Raw genomic sequence first — 19,410 nt, 5'->3', positions numbered from 1 at the left:
AAAATTAAATACACGTACGTGTTTCATATCCCCTACAAGTGACGATTCAATAATAAATAATAATGTGGGAATTAATCTCCCCTCAAAAAATAAATAAAATATAAATAAATTTATTACTGAAAAAGTTATATATAATATAATTAATAAAAAAATAATATTAAATAAAAAAAAAATTACATAAAATTTTAACTTAAATAAATTTTCTCTTGCTATTTCTTAATTTATCCAAAAATACGAGTTCAAAATGGCAGATTAGTGTTTACTTTATCACTATATAGTAAAGTAAATTAAAGTAAAATAAAGCCGCTTTCCGCTGTCTGTCCGTCCGTATGTCCCTATGAAATCTTTATAACTACGCAACGGATTTTGATGCGGATTTTTTAAATAGATAGAGTGATTCAAGAGGAAAGTTTATATGTAAAATTTGTAAAGGTTTTGTGTAAATTAGTTGAACTACCCATGCGAGGCCGGGGCGCGTCGCTAGTTAAATAATAGAGTTATATCTATCTTTGATAATATACAAGAAATATAATATACTGCATGTATAAGCTGGATTAAATGAATAAAAGGTGGCAGCGAAAATGAATTTCCTACTTTCTTCGGTCCCCGTGACAGCAGAGGGTGAGGCCTCTATTTGACATGCAAACAAACACCATTTAGCGGGCTATTGTTCTGAAGGGTTGGTTAGTAGTAGTAGTATTTGAAAATAGTATTTAGTAATTATAGTGCGACATAAAATTATAGAAATATAATAAAACGAAACTAAAAAAATTCCATACTAAATTGTTGCCATGGATACCTAAGCATTTTACCTCCACCTTACAAAAAACCGCAGCCAAATAACACTAGACCCTACTAATAGTGTTGTGTTCCTGCCGGTGAGTAAGGTTGCCAGAGCTCGAGGGAGAGGAGTGTTAGGGTCGGCAACGCGCATGTAACTCCTCTGGAGTTGCAGGCGTACATAGGCTACGGAGACTGCCTAACATCAGGCGGGCCGTATGCTTGTTTGCCACCGACGTAGTATAAAAAAAAAATTACGTCAAAAATGTGACAGTTACGTAGGAAGTGGCGCCCTCATTAATTTTCTGCTATTTCATGTCGCACTATAATAACTGTTATGATTAAAGGGTCTGGCCTGTCTACTATAGTAAATCTGCCTCTCGCTGAAATTGTACCTCTCTTATGTGCGTTTATTTGCCTTTGTTGTTTTTTGTCACTGTAATTTTTTGTAGATTGGCCACTTGACTGTAAAGAACCATATTATGAAGCTTAGAATCAATTTAAAAGTGGAAAAATTGCATCGCTTGCAGAAGATTCTGCTTGGTACAGATGGTTCTTTACAGATTAATTTTGTAAAGAATTTTGTAAATTTACTGTCTATATTATCATCAAGTATTTCATACCTTAATTTAATGTCGCGATTATCATAAAAAGTAGGTATTTATCAGCAAATTAAAATGTAGGTTTCTATCAACTAAATTGCGGCTAAAATATGTTCCGCTGATTCGAGCGCCCATCGTTTATGACAGGAAAGTAGGTATTGATCAGCAAATTAAAATGCAGGTTTTTTTTTATTTGCCGATATTACTGCTTCTGCCTTCTATTAATTAAATTGGAGCTAAAATATGTTCCGCTGATTCGAGCGCCCATCGTTTATGACAGGAAAGTAGGTATTTATCAGCAAATAATAATGCAGGTTTTTTTTATTTGCCGATATTACTGCTTCTGCCTTCTATTAATTAAATTGCAGCTAAAATGTTCCACTGATTCGAGCGTCCATTGTTTATGGCATGTAATGATTATGTATTTCAATTTACTTCTGATTCAATTATGAATTGTACAGTGAAAATGTTTTTTATGCCGCTTGAACTGAGACCACACCCAAATAATATCTTTGAAAGGAGCGACAACGCCACAAATGAAAAAGTATGGAACCTAGCCCGCACCATTAAACAATTTAACTTAATGCTGACGGATCATCTCTGGTGCCGTAAATAAGCTGAATATGCGGCTTATATAGACCTTAAGGCCTATTCGAAGAAAAAATATCCTAACTTTTTTTTTTCTCTTTATTTTGGCACAAACAGTCAATTTAATTTATATGGTTCTACTTTATATGATATGAATATGACACGAAATGGCACTGTGAGTCGTATCAAGTTCATAGTCATATTAAGAGTCCCCGGTAAGCTCGGTTCTCCATACAAACGTAGTTACGCTCTCATTTTAAAACGACTAGCTAGATTGCTCTAATACTTTGTACTTACAATAGGATAAGGTATATCTAGTTCTGTAAATATTTTATGTAGCTTCAGATACCATAGTTAAAAAAATACAGCGAATTTAAGTTTTTCATACAAAACTTTTTTTTCTCTATATCGTTTGTTTTATAAACTGGAGCTATATAAACTAATTTCCGGTCTAGATATACCCCATGTTATTGTATGTGCAAATTTTCATTATATACCAACACGTAGTTTTAAAATGAGAACGAAACTCCGTTTGTATGGAGGTGAAATTCGGCCGAGGTTGCCGGGGACTCTCAAATCGATATATATTTTACGAGCGCTGTAGTCATTATTTATTATTTATTAATATATCAAATAGAGATCAAGGTGTTGGAACGATCAAGATTTAATCGATTAAGCCTCCAGAATCTTCCTCTTACATTCTTATGAGTTCTACATACGTTTTCTATATAAGTAATTAGATCATTAGTAATTATATTTTGCATACCAATAAATGTATTCATCATCATCTTCCTCGCGTTGTCTCGGCATTTTGCCACGGCTCATGGGAGCCTGGGGTCCGCTTGGCAACTAATCCCAAGAATTGGCATAGGCACTTTTTACGAAAGCGACTGCCATCTGACCTTTCAACCCAGAGGGTAAACTAGGCCTTATTGGGATTAGTCCGGGTTCCTCACGATGTTTTCCTTCACCGAAAAGCGACTGGTAAATATCAAATGATGTTTCGTACATAAGTTCCGAAAAACTCATTGGTACGAGTCGGGATTTGAACCCGCGACTTCCGGATTGCAAGTCGCAAGATTTTGCATACCAATGTATTATTAAAAAAAATATAGTAATAAGATGTCAACGAGAAAGTTAGTCCATATTTTGTTATTTCAGAATTTATATTATATGTGTAGGTACCAAATTAGAGCAGCAAACAGCCAAATATCCAAACAAACTTTCACATTTATAATATCAAAGGAAGAACAGTGGAAGAAGCTGTCAGCGAGAAAAATGGTCCATACACAAACGTAATTTGTAACGCTAATAGTTTGCCGGTTATTTGCCGACAGAGTGTGCCTTTGTGCGCCTGTCGGGCTGACGGATGGGGTTTGATTTGAGCATTATACTCGTATCCCGAATTCCGAATTGAGGTACGAGTAGAAGTGTTGATTTTGCAAAAAAAAGGAGCGACTTTACAATGCAATTTAACATTTAAACATTTTATGGTTTTCACCATACTTGCATACGAACTATGGAAAAGACCACCATCTACACTAGCGCCCCTAGCGGCGAATTCATACGCGTTAGCCCTCATTTGATTCCTAGGCCACTATCCTAGGTCGCTTTAACTACTCGATAAAAATTACGTCAGATATATACAAGATAAACAAATTGATTCATCATGACATTAGAGTTTTGAATGATTCACGGTTAGTTTCACTAGACTTATATTGACCGGGATATAGACCGTGATTACCTTTTGTATTATTTATGAGTTCCCGATACACAAATTCATTATGACATGGTTGTATAGTGGGCCTATGAATCAAATTGGTTGACGTACGTAAATGATGTTTCGCCCATATGAAACCATTAAAAACGTGAATTTGGTAAAAGTTTTTTTTTTTATGAAATAGGAGGCAAACGAGCAGACGGATCACCTGATGGTAAGCGATTACCGCCGCCCATGGACACCCGCAACACCAGAGGGGTTGTAAGTGCGTTGCCGGCCTTTAAGATGGGAGTACGCTGTTTTCTTGAAGGTTTGAAGGTCATATCGGTCCGGAAATACCGCACGCGACAGTTCATTCCACACAGTTTAGCTGTGCGAGGCAGGAAGTTTCTAGAGAATGCGAGTTGGATAGCGATCTAAACTATTGATTATTGTTTGTGATTATCTGGGAAATGAAAAGGTGATAAAATTCGCCAAAGTAACATTTTTTTTAGTGGCCACAGTTTGGTCGACATAGTGACTAGCGACTGATAGTGAACAGCGACTGGCCAAAGAAATAGAAGGCCAAAGTTGTTTGTGCGTGGGAAAACTTCCCTTAGCACAGCGAAAGTACGTATTGTACTGAATTCCTTTGTCAATACACGAATTTCGACACAAGCTAAAATAGTAATAGCAAATAGTTTCGTGCAGTAACGTCCAACAATAAAGCTGCATATTTGACTTAGCGCTAACTTCACTTCATTGTGCGTTCATACCAATTCTATAACGACCTATCGACCATCGCTCTTAAGAGGGAGCTAAGCTAACGCAACGATACACTAATAAAAAAGTGACTAGCGACTGGCCAAAGAAACAGAAGGCCAAAGTTGTTTGTGCGTGGGAAAACTTCCCTTAGAACAGCGAAAGTCCGTGTTGTACTAAATTCCTTTGTCAATACACGAATTTCGACACAAGCTAAAATAGTAATAGCAAATAGTTTCGCAGTAACTTCCAACAATAAAGCTGCATATTTGACTTAGCGCTAACTTCACTTCATTGTGCTTTCATACCAATTCTAAAACGACCTATCGACCATCGCTCTTAAGAGGGAGCTAAGCTAACGCAACGATACACTAAAGAAAAAGTGACTAGCGACTGATAGTGAACAGCGACTGGCCAAAGAAACAGAAGGCCAAAGTTGTTTGTGAGTGGGAAAAACTTCCCTTAGAACAGCGAAAGTCCGTGTTGTACTGAATTCCTTTGTCAATACACGAATTTCGACACAAGCTAAAATAGTAAATAGCAAATAGTTTCGTGCAGTAACTTCCAACAATAAAGCTGCATATTTGACTTAGCGCTAACTTCACTTCATTGTGCTTTCATACCAATTCTAAAACGACCTATCGACCATCGCTCTTAAGAGGGAGCTAAGCTAACGCAACGAAACACTAAAGAAAAAGTGACCAAGTCCACCGGTGGCCGGGTGGTCTAGTGGTCGGGACGTTAGCCGCGTAAGCTGAAGACGCGGGTTCGACGCCTCGGCCACTGGTGGAGTTGGTCACTTTTTCTTTAGTGTGTGATATCTATTTCAGTTTATAAAAAATATATATATATCCTTTTTATTCCGCGCGACGCGATGGTCCTATCTCCGTCCGTGTCCGCGCCGTATCTTTTGGCCTCTTCTAATAACCGTTGTTTTCCTGGCTTTCCACCTCCACTTAAAGAGACTTAAATCATTTTGCTTTTGCGCAAGAGTTTCTGAAATTAATTTCGGTAAGGCACCGTGTCACTTTCATTGTTTAATAGAAGGAGATAGAACTAAAGTGTTTGTTTTGCTGTTAAAGCACTCTCAAGTAATTAGTTATGTTAATTGTTTGACTGTTTAGTATGAAATGGATATAAGTTATTTCACAAGGACGAAGAGTTTGGAACTATTTACATACTGCTGGTAACGGCCCGATTCGAACTTTGATACGTAAAAAATTTGCTAAAGATACGATATGGATCGGATATCAGTGTCAAAAGTGACGTTTCTTCAACCAATAATGTCACTTTTGACACCGTATCTCTAGCAAATGTTTGACGTAGAGATTGGCAGAATATTCGGTAATTAATCGGTATTCGGCATATTTTTCAATGTTCGTATTCGGCCGAATAGTTCGGTTCGCACTGCCGAATATTTACCGAATAAACAACTTTTTTAAGGGCGTCCGCTAACTGGCTCGGGTGCACTTAGCGATCAGAGGGCCTACCAGTACCTACCACGAAGACCTTCGCAAATTGCGGGCATCTTTCTCATTCTACTTCAATTATGACATAATTAGGGTGACAGAGAAAGATACCCGCAATTTACGAGCTTAGGTGTTCACGGTAGGCCCTCAGGCATGAGACGGTTCCGTTTCCTTTTTTTCATAAAATTTCCCGGTCGGTCGGAAGGGAAAAGATCAAAAACACGTGATGACTGCAGGGGCCCGTTTATCAAAAGCTTGTATTAGCTTGTAATAGTGGAAGTCCCTTTTTGACAGCTTTTGTTAGAAAGGGACTTCCACTTGTATTATAAGCTACAAGCTTTTGATAAACGGGCCCCAGACCGCGGACCTGTATGAACCTTGTTCTCAGCTTTTGCACGAAGGCTGATATTGGGCTGTAGCCGCGCGCGTCATATAGAATAGAATAGCATAGAATAAAATTTTATTCGTAAGCACAAACAAACATTACATAATAAAAAAATAACATAGAATAAGATTAAAGTGCCACGAAATGGCCTCATCTCAGCATGTTGCTGGTGGCTTCCAGCGCTGATCTTCCGATGAGACCATCAAGTGAGAAAAATCACGGAAGACAACAGACAAGAAGGAAAAAGACATAAAATAACATGACATGAACACAGTTAAATAAGAAAAAATAAATAAAAGTTACAACATCAAGAAGATACAATATAAAGGGGCCCACTGACTTGGGGCCTTTTGACGACCGGTTTGGCCTAGTGGGTAGTGACCCTGCCTGTGAAGCCGATGGTCCTGGGTTCGAATCCCGGTAAGGGCATTTATTTGTGTGATGAGCACAGTTATTTGTTCCTGAGTCATGGGTGTTTTCTATGTACTTAAGTATTTATATATTATATATATCGTTGCCTGAGTACCCATAACACAAGCCTCCTTAGGCTTACCGTGGGACTTAGTCAATCTGTGTAAGAATGTGCTATAATATTTATTTATTATTATTTATTTATTTACTGACTATCAGTCCGCCGGACGATATCGGCCTGTCAGTTGTTCGGAACTGTCAAATTTTTGTTCTAACCGACAGGCCTGTATCGTCCGGCGAACTGATAGTCAGTGGCCCCCTTAACGACTAAATGAAATTAAAATTATTTATATAAAACAAGCACCGAACTCAACACTGTATCGGTCCGGTCCAACCATACCTTGGCTGAACATTACAGCTGCATATGCAACTAGCACCACCGGTAGCTACACGAACTAATTTGATGTCTTTGGATTATTTAGCTATTTCGATATATGTTACTCACCCCCTCTAAGCTCGCAGAGAAGCGTGAAGTTGCCGCCCTCTTCTAAAGGCCCGACCACACCGGCGACGTCGCGGCCCTGCTCGTCGTACAGCAACAGCTTATGTGGGGGCACTGAAACAACAGAAACAACATTTGACATTTTTTAGGGTTCCGTACCCAAAGGGTAAAAACGGGACCCTAATATTACTAAGGCTCCGCTGTCTGTCTGTCTGTCCGTCTATCACCAGGCTGTATCTCATAAACCGTGATAGCTAGACAGTTGAAATTTTCACAGATGATGTATTTCAGTTGCCGCTATAACAACAAATACTTAAAACGGAATAATATAAATATTTAAGTGGGGCTCACATGCAACGAATGTGATTTTTTGCCGTTTTTTGCGTAATAGTACGGAACCCTTCGTGCGCTGGTCCGACTTGCACTTGTTTATTAATGGTATCAGTCGATCAGGTTTGTTTTGAGGATCAAATGTATGTACGGGACCCGTTGCCTTAAAGCGTTACAAAAGTCACAAATGATGTTGTTTGATGTTTGAAAGAGATTTTCTTTAACGTTAAGACCACCATTTATCGTTAATCACTGATTTTTTTCCTAAGTTGTATCTTTTACTAAGCTGTGCCAATAAAGAGTCAGGTATTCTATATCTGTATCTATTTCCTATCTAATTCTTCTAAGCGGACCTTCTATTAAAGCGCTAAGATACGGACTTACCAACGACAGTGAGTCGTATCTGAAAGTTCCTCGTCGGCGAGTTCTTAAAGTCGACTCGACACCGATATACACCCTCGTCGTCCAGCTGCACTGTGTCGACGACTAATGATGCTGGTCGAGACATAGTCACGAAGTAGGCCCGGCGACCGAACGCCAACGGGTCGGACCAGTGTAGGGCCTTGTTGAAACTTGGAACTTTTGTAAGACATACCATACGATATTTACCTGTTTACTCTTTGGAGGAGAAAAACATCGTGATGTAACAAGATTTATCTCAATATAGCCTTAATTCCCGTATGGGTTGGAAGATCCAATGACATTCGCTTTGGTAAAATCCAGAACGTGCATTAATTAATTCTCTGATTCTGATTGATTAAATTATCTGTTTTAACTAACCGGCAACCGTTGGATGTTTTAAAGAGATGCTTTTTAACGTTAAGTCCACCTGTTGTCTGCATCTATCACTAATCAATGATTTTTTTCCTTAAGTTGTATCTTTTACTCAGCTGTGCCAATTAAGAGTCAGGTATTCTATATCTGTATCTATTTCCTATCTAATTCTTCTAAGCGGACCTTCTATTAAAGCGCTAAGATACGGACTTACCAACGACAGTGAGTCGTATCTGAAAGTTCCTCGTCGGCGAGTTCTTAAAGTCGACTCGACACCGATATACACCCTCGTCGTCCAGCTGCACTGTGTCGACGACTAATGATGCTGGTCGAGACATGGTCACGAAGTAGGCCCGGCGACCGAACGCCAGCGGGTCGGACCAGTGGAGGGCCTTGTTGAAACTGCGGCCGCGGACGTCGAAACTGGGGACAAAAAGGGGAAATAAGATGTTGTTTTTCAATAACAATTACCAGTTATTTTTGATTCCTTTATAGATAATCTCATGTACTATTGACTGCACCAAGTTATGTTTGTAAAAATATTTATTGAACGTTATAACATGAAACAAAATAAAACTTAATTCCCTAGACTTATATTGACCGGGATATAGACCGTGATTACCTTTTGTATTATTTGTGAGCTCCCGATATTTCGACAAAAAAATAATACAAAAGGTAATCACGGTCTATATCCCGGTCAATATAAGTCTAGTGAAACTAACCGTGAATCATTCAAAACTCTAACTTAATTTCCTTCCTTTATTTTAAAGGAACTTATGAAACTTCACTCATCATATTTTCTCGTAAACCTAGACATCATATCATCTTCCTCGCGTTGACCCAACATTTTGCCACAGCTCATAGGAGCCTGGGGTCCGCTTGGCAACTAATCCCAAGAATTGGCGTAGGTACTAGTTTTTACGAAAGCGACTGCCATCTGAACTTCCAACCCAGAGGGTAAACTAAGCCTTATCGGTCTTATTAGTCCGGTTTCCTCACGATGTTTTCCTTCACCGAAACTGTCGAAACGATATTGCTACTATGGAATTTATATGAAATACTAGCATGTGACGTCACAATCAAATTACCTACTCTTTATAGTTTTATACGAGTTTTAAAATAGAAATTGTCTGTAAAAATAACTGCTGTCTACGTTTTTCTATTAATCTTCTGGTGCTTTATTTCATGCATGGTGTATAATATTTTGTTTTAAGTACAGTCAAATACCCTATTGAGTCTCCAACTCTCCATTACATTTTAATTAAGTTGAATGTCCCACGACTCCTCATTACTGTAGAGTAATTAAATACAGGGTGTTTGTTTCGCACATATATTATCGTGTAGTCATATAGTCATTATCATTTGAAACTGAGCCTCGTAGCGCCGTAGTGTCTACGTAGAGCGTCTACGAGCGTAGCGACACCACAGATAATTTAACTAACCAGAGGAACAGCTACAAATACTCCTTATGAATTAAGATTCCGACTTTATAAAAACTTAAAATGACTAAACGACTTTAAATATCGTATTTAGATACTTTTTGATTTTATTACAAATGCGGAAGCTACTATCAGAATCAGAATCAGATCATTTATATGGTTTCACGTATAAATATATGCAAATCGCTATCGCTATACGGCCACAAAATGTTGGAATAACGTGCCGCCGCCAATGAGGAACCTGCAAAGTATTTATAGTTTTAAAACGAAGCTTAAACAGTACATGCTTAACCACCAACTTAGCCAAGAAACCTGCTTACACGATACGAGCTGCCTGTAGTTTTTTGCTTTGACTTACCACGTAGATAACGTTCCCTCTGCATTGCCATGGCACATTACTTTAAAAAACTTTGTTCTCGCCCTCTTGCAACTGTCTGTAAGCACTTAAGCAGTCAAATTTAGATGTTCTGATAAAATCGACTTGTCTTAGCTGTCATTTTAGTTTAGTTTGCGTATCTGCCGCATGGCGCTAGTTATAATCTTAGGCATAATGTACGGCCAAGCTGAGTTCGGCCGGATATAACAGCTGTACGTAATAATAGTGTCTATTGTAATAAGTATTTTTAACTTGTCTCTGTCTTTTGTATGTTATATTATATATTAATTTTGTTGTTTTTCTTGTTACCTGTCGTGATTGTTTCACCGGATGGTCTCACCGGAAGATCAGCGCTGGAAGTCGCCAGCAACATGCTGAGGTGAGACCATTTCGTGGCACTTTTTCTTTTATTTATGTTTCTCTGTTCTGTATAACTTTCTATTTGTGTGTGCTAACGAATAAATTATTTCTATTCTATTCTATTCTAGTCTATTCTATTCAAATACAGTTATATAATACCAAGAAAAGTCTGCAGAGATTTTGACAGCACGCGTAGTGCCGGTGTTATTTATACGTCATAATTTTATAGCAGTTTGACGTTTAAAATAACTAGTGAGGTTTGAGGCATTTGTTTCCGACGTAGTCCACCTTTTTTTAAATGATGTATAGGCAGGCGTTTGACCACGATCCCACCTGATGGTAAGTGATGATGTAGTCTACGGTGGAGCACGCTTACCTATGAGATACCTATTAACTCTTGCCTTGAACAGCCCCAAATTGTACTCATGCGGAAACACAGACTCCGTATTAAAAAAATACAGCCAAATTAAATAATAAATAAATATTATAGGACATTTTTACACAGATTGACTAAGTCCCACAGTAAGCTCAAGAAGGCTTGTGTTGCGGGTACTCAGACAACGATATATATAATATACAAATACATAAATACATAGAAAACACCCAAGACTCGGGAACAAATATCTGTGCTCATCACACAAATAAATGCCCTTACCGGGATTCGAACTCAGGACCATCGGCTTCACAGGCAGGGTCACTACCCACCAGGCCAGACCAGTCGTCACAAAAAAAAAGTAAGTAGTGAAACCTGACAGCAAAGTTGATTGAATTTGAAACTCTGTTTAGTTCTATTCTCTGTGACTACGCCGTGGGTTTAAGCCAGTTACACAGAATGTCTCGAATTTCCTCATTTTCAAGTACACTTTGATTACTGCCTTGTTTTAACTCGCATCTTATTTTGTAATGATGTGAAAAGTTTTTCTTAAAACATTAACTTAACAAGTTTAAGTTGTCTCGCGTTTGTGTTTACTTAATTTGTGTGTTAAAGTAGCCATAGTTACGTACGGTACTAAATTTACTTAAAGTATTCTTCGACAATCCCTACTAAATATATTAATAACGGGTCACTCACGTATTTTAAGTCGAAAAACGCTCGACATGTTGCTCGCAGGGCTGCGGCCCTCAGTCTGCGCCGATCCGTCACCGTCAACGCAAGCTCCTGATGACACTCCTCGGTACGGAGTGAAACATGTCGAGCGTTTTTCGACTTAAAATACGTGAGTGACCCGTTATTATTATATTTAATATCTGTGTCTCACGAAAGTTTTGTTATTAAAATCCCTACTAATATTACAAATGCAAAAGTAATTCAGTCTGGCTGTTTGTCTGTTACTTCTTCACGCTTAAACTGCTGAACCGTTTGAGGCCCGAGGAAGGACATAGGATAGAGTTTATCAATCATCATCCCACGCAGACGAAGACAAGGGCAGAAGCTATAGGTAGTTATGTAGATAAGATCATGTATGTTCCAATTTATCTGAAACGCTAGGGACAAATTAGAATCTAAATATCGTTAATTCACATCATCCGCATCACATCACATTCGGTTGCCTCAAAGCTGTTCATTAGTCAAGATTCCCAATACCTATTTGCAACGAGTACCCATACTGTACCCTTACCATGAGTATACATTAAGTTATAGTGTTACACACTGAATAGGTAGGCTCCACTCTGCCTTTTTTTTAATACTACGTCGGTGGCAAACAAGCATACGGCCCGCCTGATGTTAAGCAGTCTCCATAGCCTATGTACGCCTGCAACTCCAGAGAAGTTACATGCGCGTTGCCGACCCTAACACTCCTCTCCCTCGAGCTCTGGCAACCTTACTCACCGGCAGGAACACAACACTATTAGTAGGGTCTAGTGTTATTTGGCTGCGGTTTTCTGTAAGGTGGAGGTACCTCCCCAGTTGGGCTCTGCTCTAGATCTGGAATGACATCCGCTGTCCTGTGCCCTACCACACAAAGCGAGAATGGAATACCTCACCAATCAGCAGCAGACTGTCTTTGACAGAATCTCAGTTCGATGATGGAAAGGAAAAAAATGCTAGTGTACTGTGCCATATCGCCGCTATACTTACTCAACCTCGTATCTGCAACACTCATTTGATGACAAAAACACCCGTATTCCGAATGAAAGAAAAGCGACATTTCCATCAAATGAATGTTGCAGATATGAGGTTGAGTAAGTATAGCAACGATATACGGTTCCTTGTCAACTTTTCCTGGAACCACGCTGTCACGGTTACACCAAAATATTTCTAAAGAGACAGACTAAGAGAGATTTCAGATTAGCGTCTTTTTCTGCGCATATACGGTCGTTTCGGTAAAGTAGTAGGTTAGCGTGGTATGGGCATGTGATGAGGAGGGATAAATGCTATATAGGCAAAATAATGTTAGGGATGAATGTTGATGGACGGAGAGCGAATGGTAGACCCAAAAAACGATGGATGAATTGTGTGAAGGATATGAGAAAGAAAGGAGTGAGTGCTGAGGTGACGAAAGATAGAGGAGAATGGAAGAGAAAAACATGTTGTGCCGACCCCACATAACGTGGGATAAGGGAAGAAGAAGAAGAATATACGGTCGTTTCGGTAACGCCGAAACGCTTACACGCGCGTTCCATTTCCCTACATTTGGTTTTTACGAGCTTACACTCGCCTACGCTCATATAAAACGCTTGTTCATATACCGCACTTAACATTGATGCTTATATAGTTTAAATCATTTCAACTGAGCTCATTCACTTACCTGAACTAACAATGGCATTGTATTATTACAATACTGTTATCTGCTTTTGTTATCCTAGCCGCCAACCAGTTACTTACAAAATAAGAAAGAAGTATACAAACATGTCATTTCGTGGTCACACACAAACACTAAAATATATGTTACTTGAAAGTTCATGTGTTTCGTGTTATTACAGAATGTTGCTTATTGAGAGCGTAACTCCGATTGTATGGCGGCGGCTAAGTTTGTGTGACATAAACTCATGGTAAGGGCACTGTTCATTAGTCTGTCAAGATTCCCAATACCCGTTTGCAACGATTTTCACGTGTCAATTACTATTCCATTGCTCAACGGATGACGTCTGTGCAACAAGAGCAACCACCTAAATTCAACAAGATCGTATGTCGATATGAAATTAATATGGAGATAAGTCTTTTTGTGACTTGTGAGTCTCGCTGGAATTACGTAAGACGCACTGAATTGAATCCTTAGTACAGATGTACCTACCATTCTAATCCTTTACCATCGTATTTTCACGGAAACGTACGAACGTGTTATGCTATTTCAGCCAGTCTTAATGACAAATACGAACGTTTCCGATAAAATACGATGGTGTAAAGGATTTCCATGGTGAGCATATTTGGTCCTGAGACTCCTGAAAGTCCAGAGGTCTCAAATACAAATTGGTAATACACAATTGTAATCAGAATGCCGTAATCGTGACCGAGTGGCTTAAATGTTTGGATTACAGACTTCAAAAAATGATTATCTTATACAATTTATCAGTTAAGCCGTGTTAATTCCATTTTATTCCATTTTTTGTATGTGTCGCATCCTAGTCATGATTACGGATAGTCAAATGACTGTAATGGTCATGAGTCCGTACTCATGACTCGTCGGAAGTTGCTGCGGAACGCCAGCGCCATCTGTGGCGTTGTACGGAGTCTATGAGAGGGGGTACAAGAATGGCGAGAGGTCATTCTACTTCCAGCAGTGGAACAGTGCGCTAGTCTCTTAGGAACTGTACCGCGTTTCGTTAGAACTACCTAGTTGATGTTGACTTGTGATTAAAATTAAGTTGTTCGAATTTATCTCAATAATACAATTATAAGCAGTGTTTTCTTGATATTGCTAGTTAATATTTCCGAATGCTTATTTCATGAACTGCTAGCGTACACTTAAACTGTGAAGTTAATACATCGAGGTACTGCGCCCTTCGCTTTTTGGCCATCCCGCCGTCATATGTAATTTTGATATTGATTTTCTATTAATTTATTAATTGTTACCAATTGTCTGACATTTTATTCCCTTCTTGTATGTAAATTCTCTATTAATTTATTAATTGCTACCAATTGTATTTGTTTAAAATTTTATTTAATTCAGTGAATGTTTGTTATATTTTATTTTCTCTTGATTATGACTGTATGACTTGTCAAAAGTGCTTATTTTTAAGCCTACTTGAAATAAAAAAAAAATTTTTTTTTAGAGTTTTACACATTTTATATGAATTTCATTGAATATGAGATATCTATCTCATATTTACTATCTAATCTAATCTTTTAAAAAAGTAAATTTCGAACGCTTTTTTCGTTGTTGATTTACGAAAACCTACTCGACTTATCCCCAAGTGCCTGACACTCTTTGATAGAGAAAGATAGTCTTATTGCGATTCTTATAAGAGGAAAGAGAAAATAGTGCCATGCTTTGTCCTTATCACCGACCGGGTGGCATCATATAGGTAGGCGGCGATGGCGAAATACCGAAATTTATAATTGAAAGAGAAAAAATCCTATGCTGCCCAAATTTTATATGAATATTCTTTCTCTTACCCCCGGTCGCTCGGTGGCACGTTTATAACTACTTGTATAAGTAATACTATGTCTATGACTTATCCCAGGTAGCGTCTACATTAAGCAAGTAACGCAATTATCAATTTCCTTAAAATGTTTAAAGTATCTTATTTATCCTCGTTGCTCGCGAAGATTATCGCAAATCGGCTCAGCACGAGACGAGAGAGCGTAAATTGCGGGACAAGCTACAAGCGGTGAGCGGGAGCGGTTAGCGATGCTTTACTTGAGTCATATACAGATTTAGGATATAATTATAAGAAAAGCCGGCCAAGTGCGAGTCGGACGGAGGGTTCCGTACTTTTTAGTATTTGTTGTTATAGCGGCAACAGAAATACATCATCTGTGAAGATTTCAACTGTCTAGCTATCACGGTTCATGAGATACAGCCTGGTGACAGACAGACAGACAGACGGACAGACCGACAGACGGACAGCGGAGTCTTAGTAATAGGGTCCCGTTTTTACCCTTTGGGTACGGAACCCTAATTAGGAGCTTGATTTAAAAATCTTAAAAATTGTAGGTATGGAATTTGTTTTTTGCTCCTAATAATCAAAAAATCGAAAAACATAACGAAGGGGCAATGGTTAAGATATCGACAATAAATTATGTATATTTTTTCTCATGGAAAATGTGGACTACGTTTATATAGCGAAACGTCGTTTGTATAGTCGTCCACTATCATCTTAAAAACTTGTGTGAATATAAGTGATGATTTTATCACATAGGTTAATAGACACGGTAGGGTACCCCCTTATGCGGATAATGGTTCAGTCAGGATATTAAGATTTATTAGTTTTAATAACAAAACTTCCGTGAGACATAGACATATTAAATATATTAATAACGGGTCACTCACGTGGTCAATGCCGTAAACGAGGGTAGTTTCTCGCCCCCCCTGCCGCCACTGGCGCCCGCGCCGAGTCATCGGGCGCGGAGGGCTGCGGCCCGCAGTCTGCGCCGGTCCGTCACCGTCGACGCAAGCTCCTGATGACGCTCCTCGGTACGGAGTGAAACATGTCGAGCGTTTTCGACTTAAAACACGTGAGTGACCCGTTATTAATATATTTAATAAGATTTATTAGTATTTAATGTTTTGCACAGTAGACACATGAACCTAATTGCTGTATATGGCCCATATGCTTATCCATAGTATATATAAGACCCGCGTTAAAACTCGCCGCTAAGATAAATTTTGTCCATGTTTTATGGGGACATGTCTCGATAAGAAAACACAGTAAAACTGTCTAAAATTGTCATATCTGCTGTCTCTTTAGAGAATCTGCTTTGCTAAACACAATCGAATAAATCGGTTATGGCTTGTCCACTTGTTTAAATTTCATGCGAATCCTATTTTTCCGATTTTGATTACGTATTTTTAAGAAACGCTTTTGCTTATGGCTTACGGCCATTATTTAATATCTTGGAGCTAACGAGCCGTACTTCATATGGAGTTTTACGCGTCAGACATAAACTCGATAGACATTTATCCGCATTTTATAGATTCGTTACCACGAGCCCTATGGCGATCATTAGGTGAAGTTTTTATGGCACTGAAAAGTTTAGTAGTTTAGTTTATCTCCTTTTTAACATTTGATTTAAATTAAATGTCCACAATTACGTACCATTAGGGATCCTATTTATTTAGCTATTTATTAGCTCTCCTTTTGCAAAGAGATTTAGGTAACGAAATCTGTTTGCAAAATGAGAGCTAATACTGCACGTTTAGCACGTTAGAACCGCTACCGCTTAAGGCTTACGACGCAGTCTTACTTTATGTCAGAGCCAACGATGCAGGCATCATAGGCTATGTACTTCTGATAAATATAGGTAAGACGAAAGAGGACGACCGCCTCGAAACCGGTTTTCCATACAAACGTAGGTATTCCCCATTTTCTTTTCTGGATATTAACATTATTGAAAATATTTTACACAATTTGATGTATTTTAATCATAGCTAAGTTTAATTTTTTTAAGTTTTTTAAATTATTATAAGAGTTAGGAGCAAAAAACAGGTTTCATGCGAATTTTTTAAGCTCTTTTTTTTCTCTTAAAATAAAGTAAAAATGGAAAAAAATCAAACGGTCGGGCATAGCTATGATTAAAATACATCAAATTGTGTAAAAATATTTTCCATAATGTCAATATCCAGGGAGCAAAATGAGGACTACGTTTGTATGGAGAATCGACAGTCCCCTTTCCTCTTAAGAATCTTATGTTTAACAAAAGTGTTAGTTAATATCGTAAAGCTAATAATAAGCCAGGTGTCGTGAGCTTTATGCTTCTGATACATAAATATCAAAAGTTCAGCCTAATTCCTTACCGCTACCGCTTATATCTTGCAACGCTGTGTTATAAAATACATTAAACTTCAGATAAATATATTAAAGTTTCAATCAGTCTACAGTCGCAATGTTTAAAAACCGCTACCGCTTGTAACTTGTGTCGCTCTGTTAGTTAATGCCGCAGATCTAACGAGCTGAGCGTCATGTAAAGCTTTGCTTGTGCTTCTTATCAATATATTAGCTTACGATTGCCTATGTTTAAGAATCGCTAATTGCAACCGCTCATAACTTGCGGCGCAGTGTTAGTTAATTGACAACCTTCTGTGACATTTTTCAGAGCTAACCACCCGGAAAGGTGGGCCAAAATGGTTACTGAGTACTTGAATAGGACTCATGGAACACCATAGATAGTGCAGGCCGGGGTACAGACAGACCGAAAAGGAAATGGCAGGGTGACTTAGACGCATTCTACTTGAAATGGTGGGAAAATACCTACCAAACATTCAACCAGCTTAAAAAACGCTACCGTTCATAGCTTGCGACGCAGTGTTAGTTAATATCACAGGTCACAAGCCGGGCGTCATGTGAAGCTTTGTGCTTCTGAACATAAGTATAAAACCTAAATTAGCTTAAAATCGCTACCGCTCATGACTTGCGACGCGGTGTTAGTTAATGTCGCAGAGCTAACGAGCTGGGCGTCATGTGAAGCTTTGTGCTTCTGATAAATACGAGAGGGATTTAGCGGGGCCGATAACGGCGTGTTTTAAAAAGGCCACGGTTTAGGGTGCGGTCGGGAGGCAGCGATTCTACTTTTTAGGAGCTCCTTTTTATTAATTTTTCTTTCCATTTAGGCTGATTGACTTAAAAAGCAATAATATAATAATAACCATTTAGAAATGAGATGTTTACCATGTGGGGTCTAAGAGCACGCATCCGATAAGAGTACGCTACACCAATATCCATGAAGCTGTTGAGGATACGCGCTTAACTTAAGTATGTCGTATTTTGAAGTGAACGAAGGTATTAGAAGGGCTATGCGGAAAATAATAAAAATACAGAAGTTACACCCGGTTTATTATATTGATATATGATATCAATGTATTTTGCGATGTCTTGCAAATTTTTTGAGTCGATTTTCACCTACAACTAATTCCATGTCCAAAGTTATAATATGTGCCCTTTTGTAACATTTACCAAAATACCTATACAGTACGTCTTACGAATTGCCTCAAATATTCCTAGGTGTCAACATGCCATCTTTTCATCAGCATGGAAGCCGTACCTTTACAACAAACGTTTCTACTGAATCGACATTTGAATCTGTATGCATATGAAAAGCGCTTATGAAAAAAAAATCGCCATTAAAAAGTCCACAGCCTGATCCCACCGATAGCGTATTAACGACGCTGTTTGGAAAGCTCTGAAAAATCGCTGCACCGACTACGACCAACGCATTCGGGGAACCGCTAATTGGTACCGAAAATCGCTTTGCCGAAAACCCTTTTTATTTTTGTGTCGAACCTCATGACTTTTCAACTGGACGGCGTTATGTGAGAAGCAAACAAGCGGCATTGAGTTGAAGTGAGAATATGAACCATAACATTTAAATTGGCTGTTATACGTTTATTAATCAACTTCAATAAACTTAGCTAACTTAGCGGTTTCACTCACTCATTTTTAAGTCACTTGCGCAAGTGACTAAAAATACGTGAGTTAAACCGTTAAGTTAACTAAGTTAATATGTCTCACGATAATTTAAATTCGATTAACTTCAAAGTCAAATTATCATTTCGACCTCTTATTCTTCCTGCCTCTTTCCCATTCCCAATTGGGGTCGAGCCTTTAAATCTTCTCGGGGCAGAGGTGTAGGGTTAGAGCCGGCGTAGCTTTATTTGACGTTCATAAGCGCATTGTAATAAGCCTACTTGAATAATAAACTTTATCTTTATCTACATACACGTAGGAGCCAGGACCGTCTGTCCTGGGCTGTCGATGGCAAGATTCGATTTTTTCCACTAATTCGTTAAAGGGTCTCCCCAGATTTATATCGACGCGGAATCGGCAAAGAGCAA

The 19,410-nt window shown here is 38.6% G+C and overlaps 1 protein-coding gene across 1 annotated transcript in view; it reads right to left on the bottom strand.

Moving 5' to 3' along the window:
* LOC134748114 (hemicentin-2-like) overlaps window positions 1–19,410 on the bottom strand; it is a 179,757-nt gene that overhangs the window by 41,133 nt on the left and 119,214 nt on the right. The window contains exons 4-5 of the mRNA XM_063682816.1: window positions 8,517–8,725; window positions 7,202–7,312 (exon numbers count right to left, since the gene is read on the bottom strand). Coding sequence (XP_063538886.1) covers window positions 7,202–7,312; window positions 8,517–8,725 — 320 coding nt within the window. The remainder of the gene's footprint in view (window positions 1–7,201; window positions 7,313–8,516; window positions 8,726–19,410) is intronic.

The sequence above is a fragment of the Cydia strobilella genome, chromosome 1, assembly GCF_947568885.1.
Source record: "Cydia strobilella chromosome 1, ilCydStro3.1, whole genome shotgun sequence".
NCBI classification, from domain to species: Eukaryota; Metazoa; Arthropoda; class Insecta; order Lepidoptera; family Tortricidae; genus Cydia; species Cydia strobilella.
The sequence above is the reverse complement of the archived record's forward strand: the minus strand, read 5'-3'. Positions and strand labels throughout refer to the sequence as shown.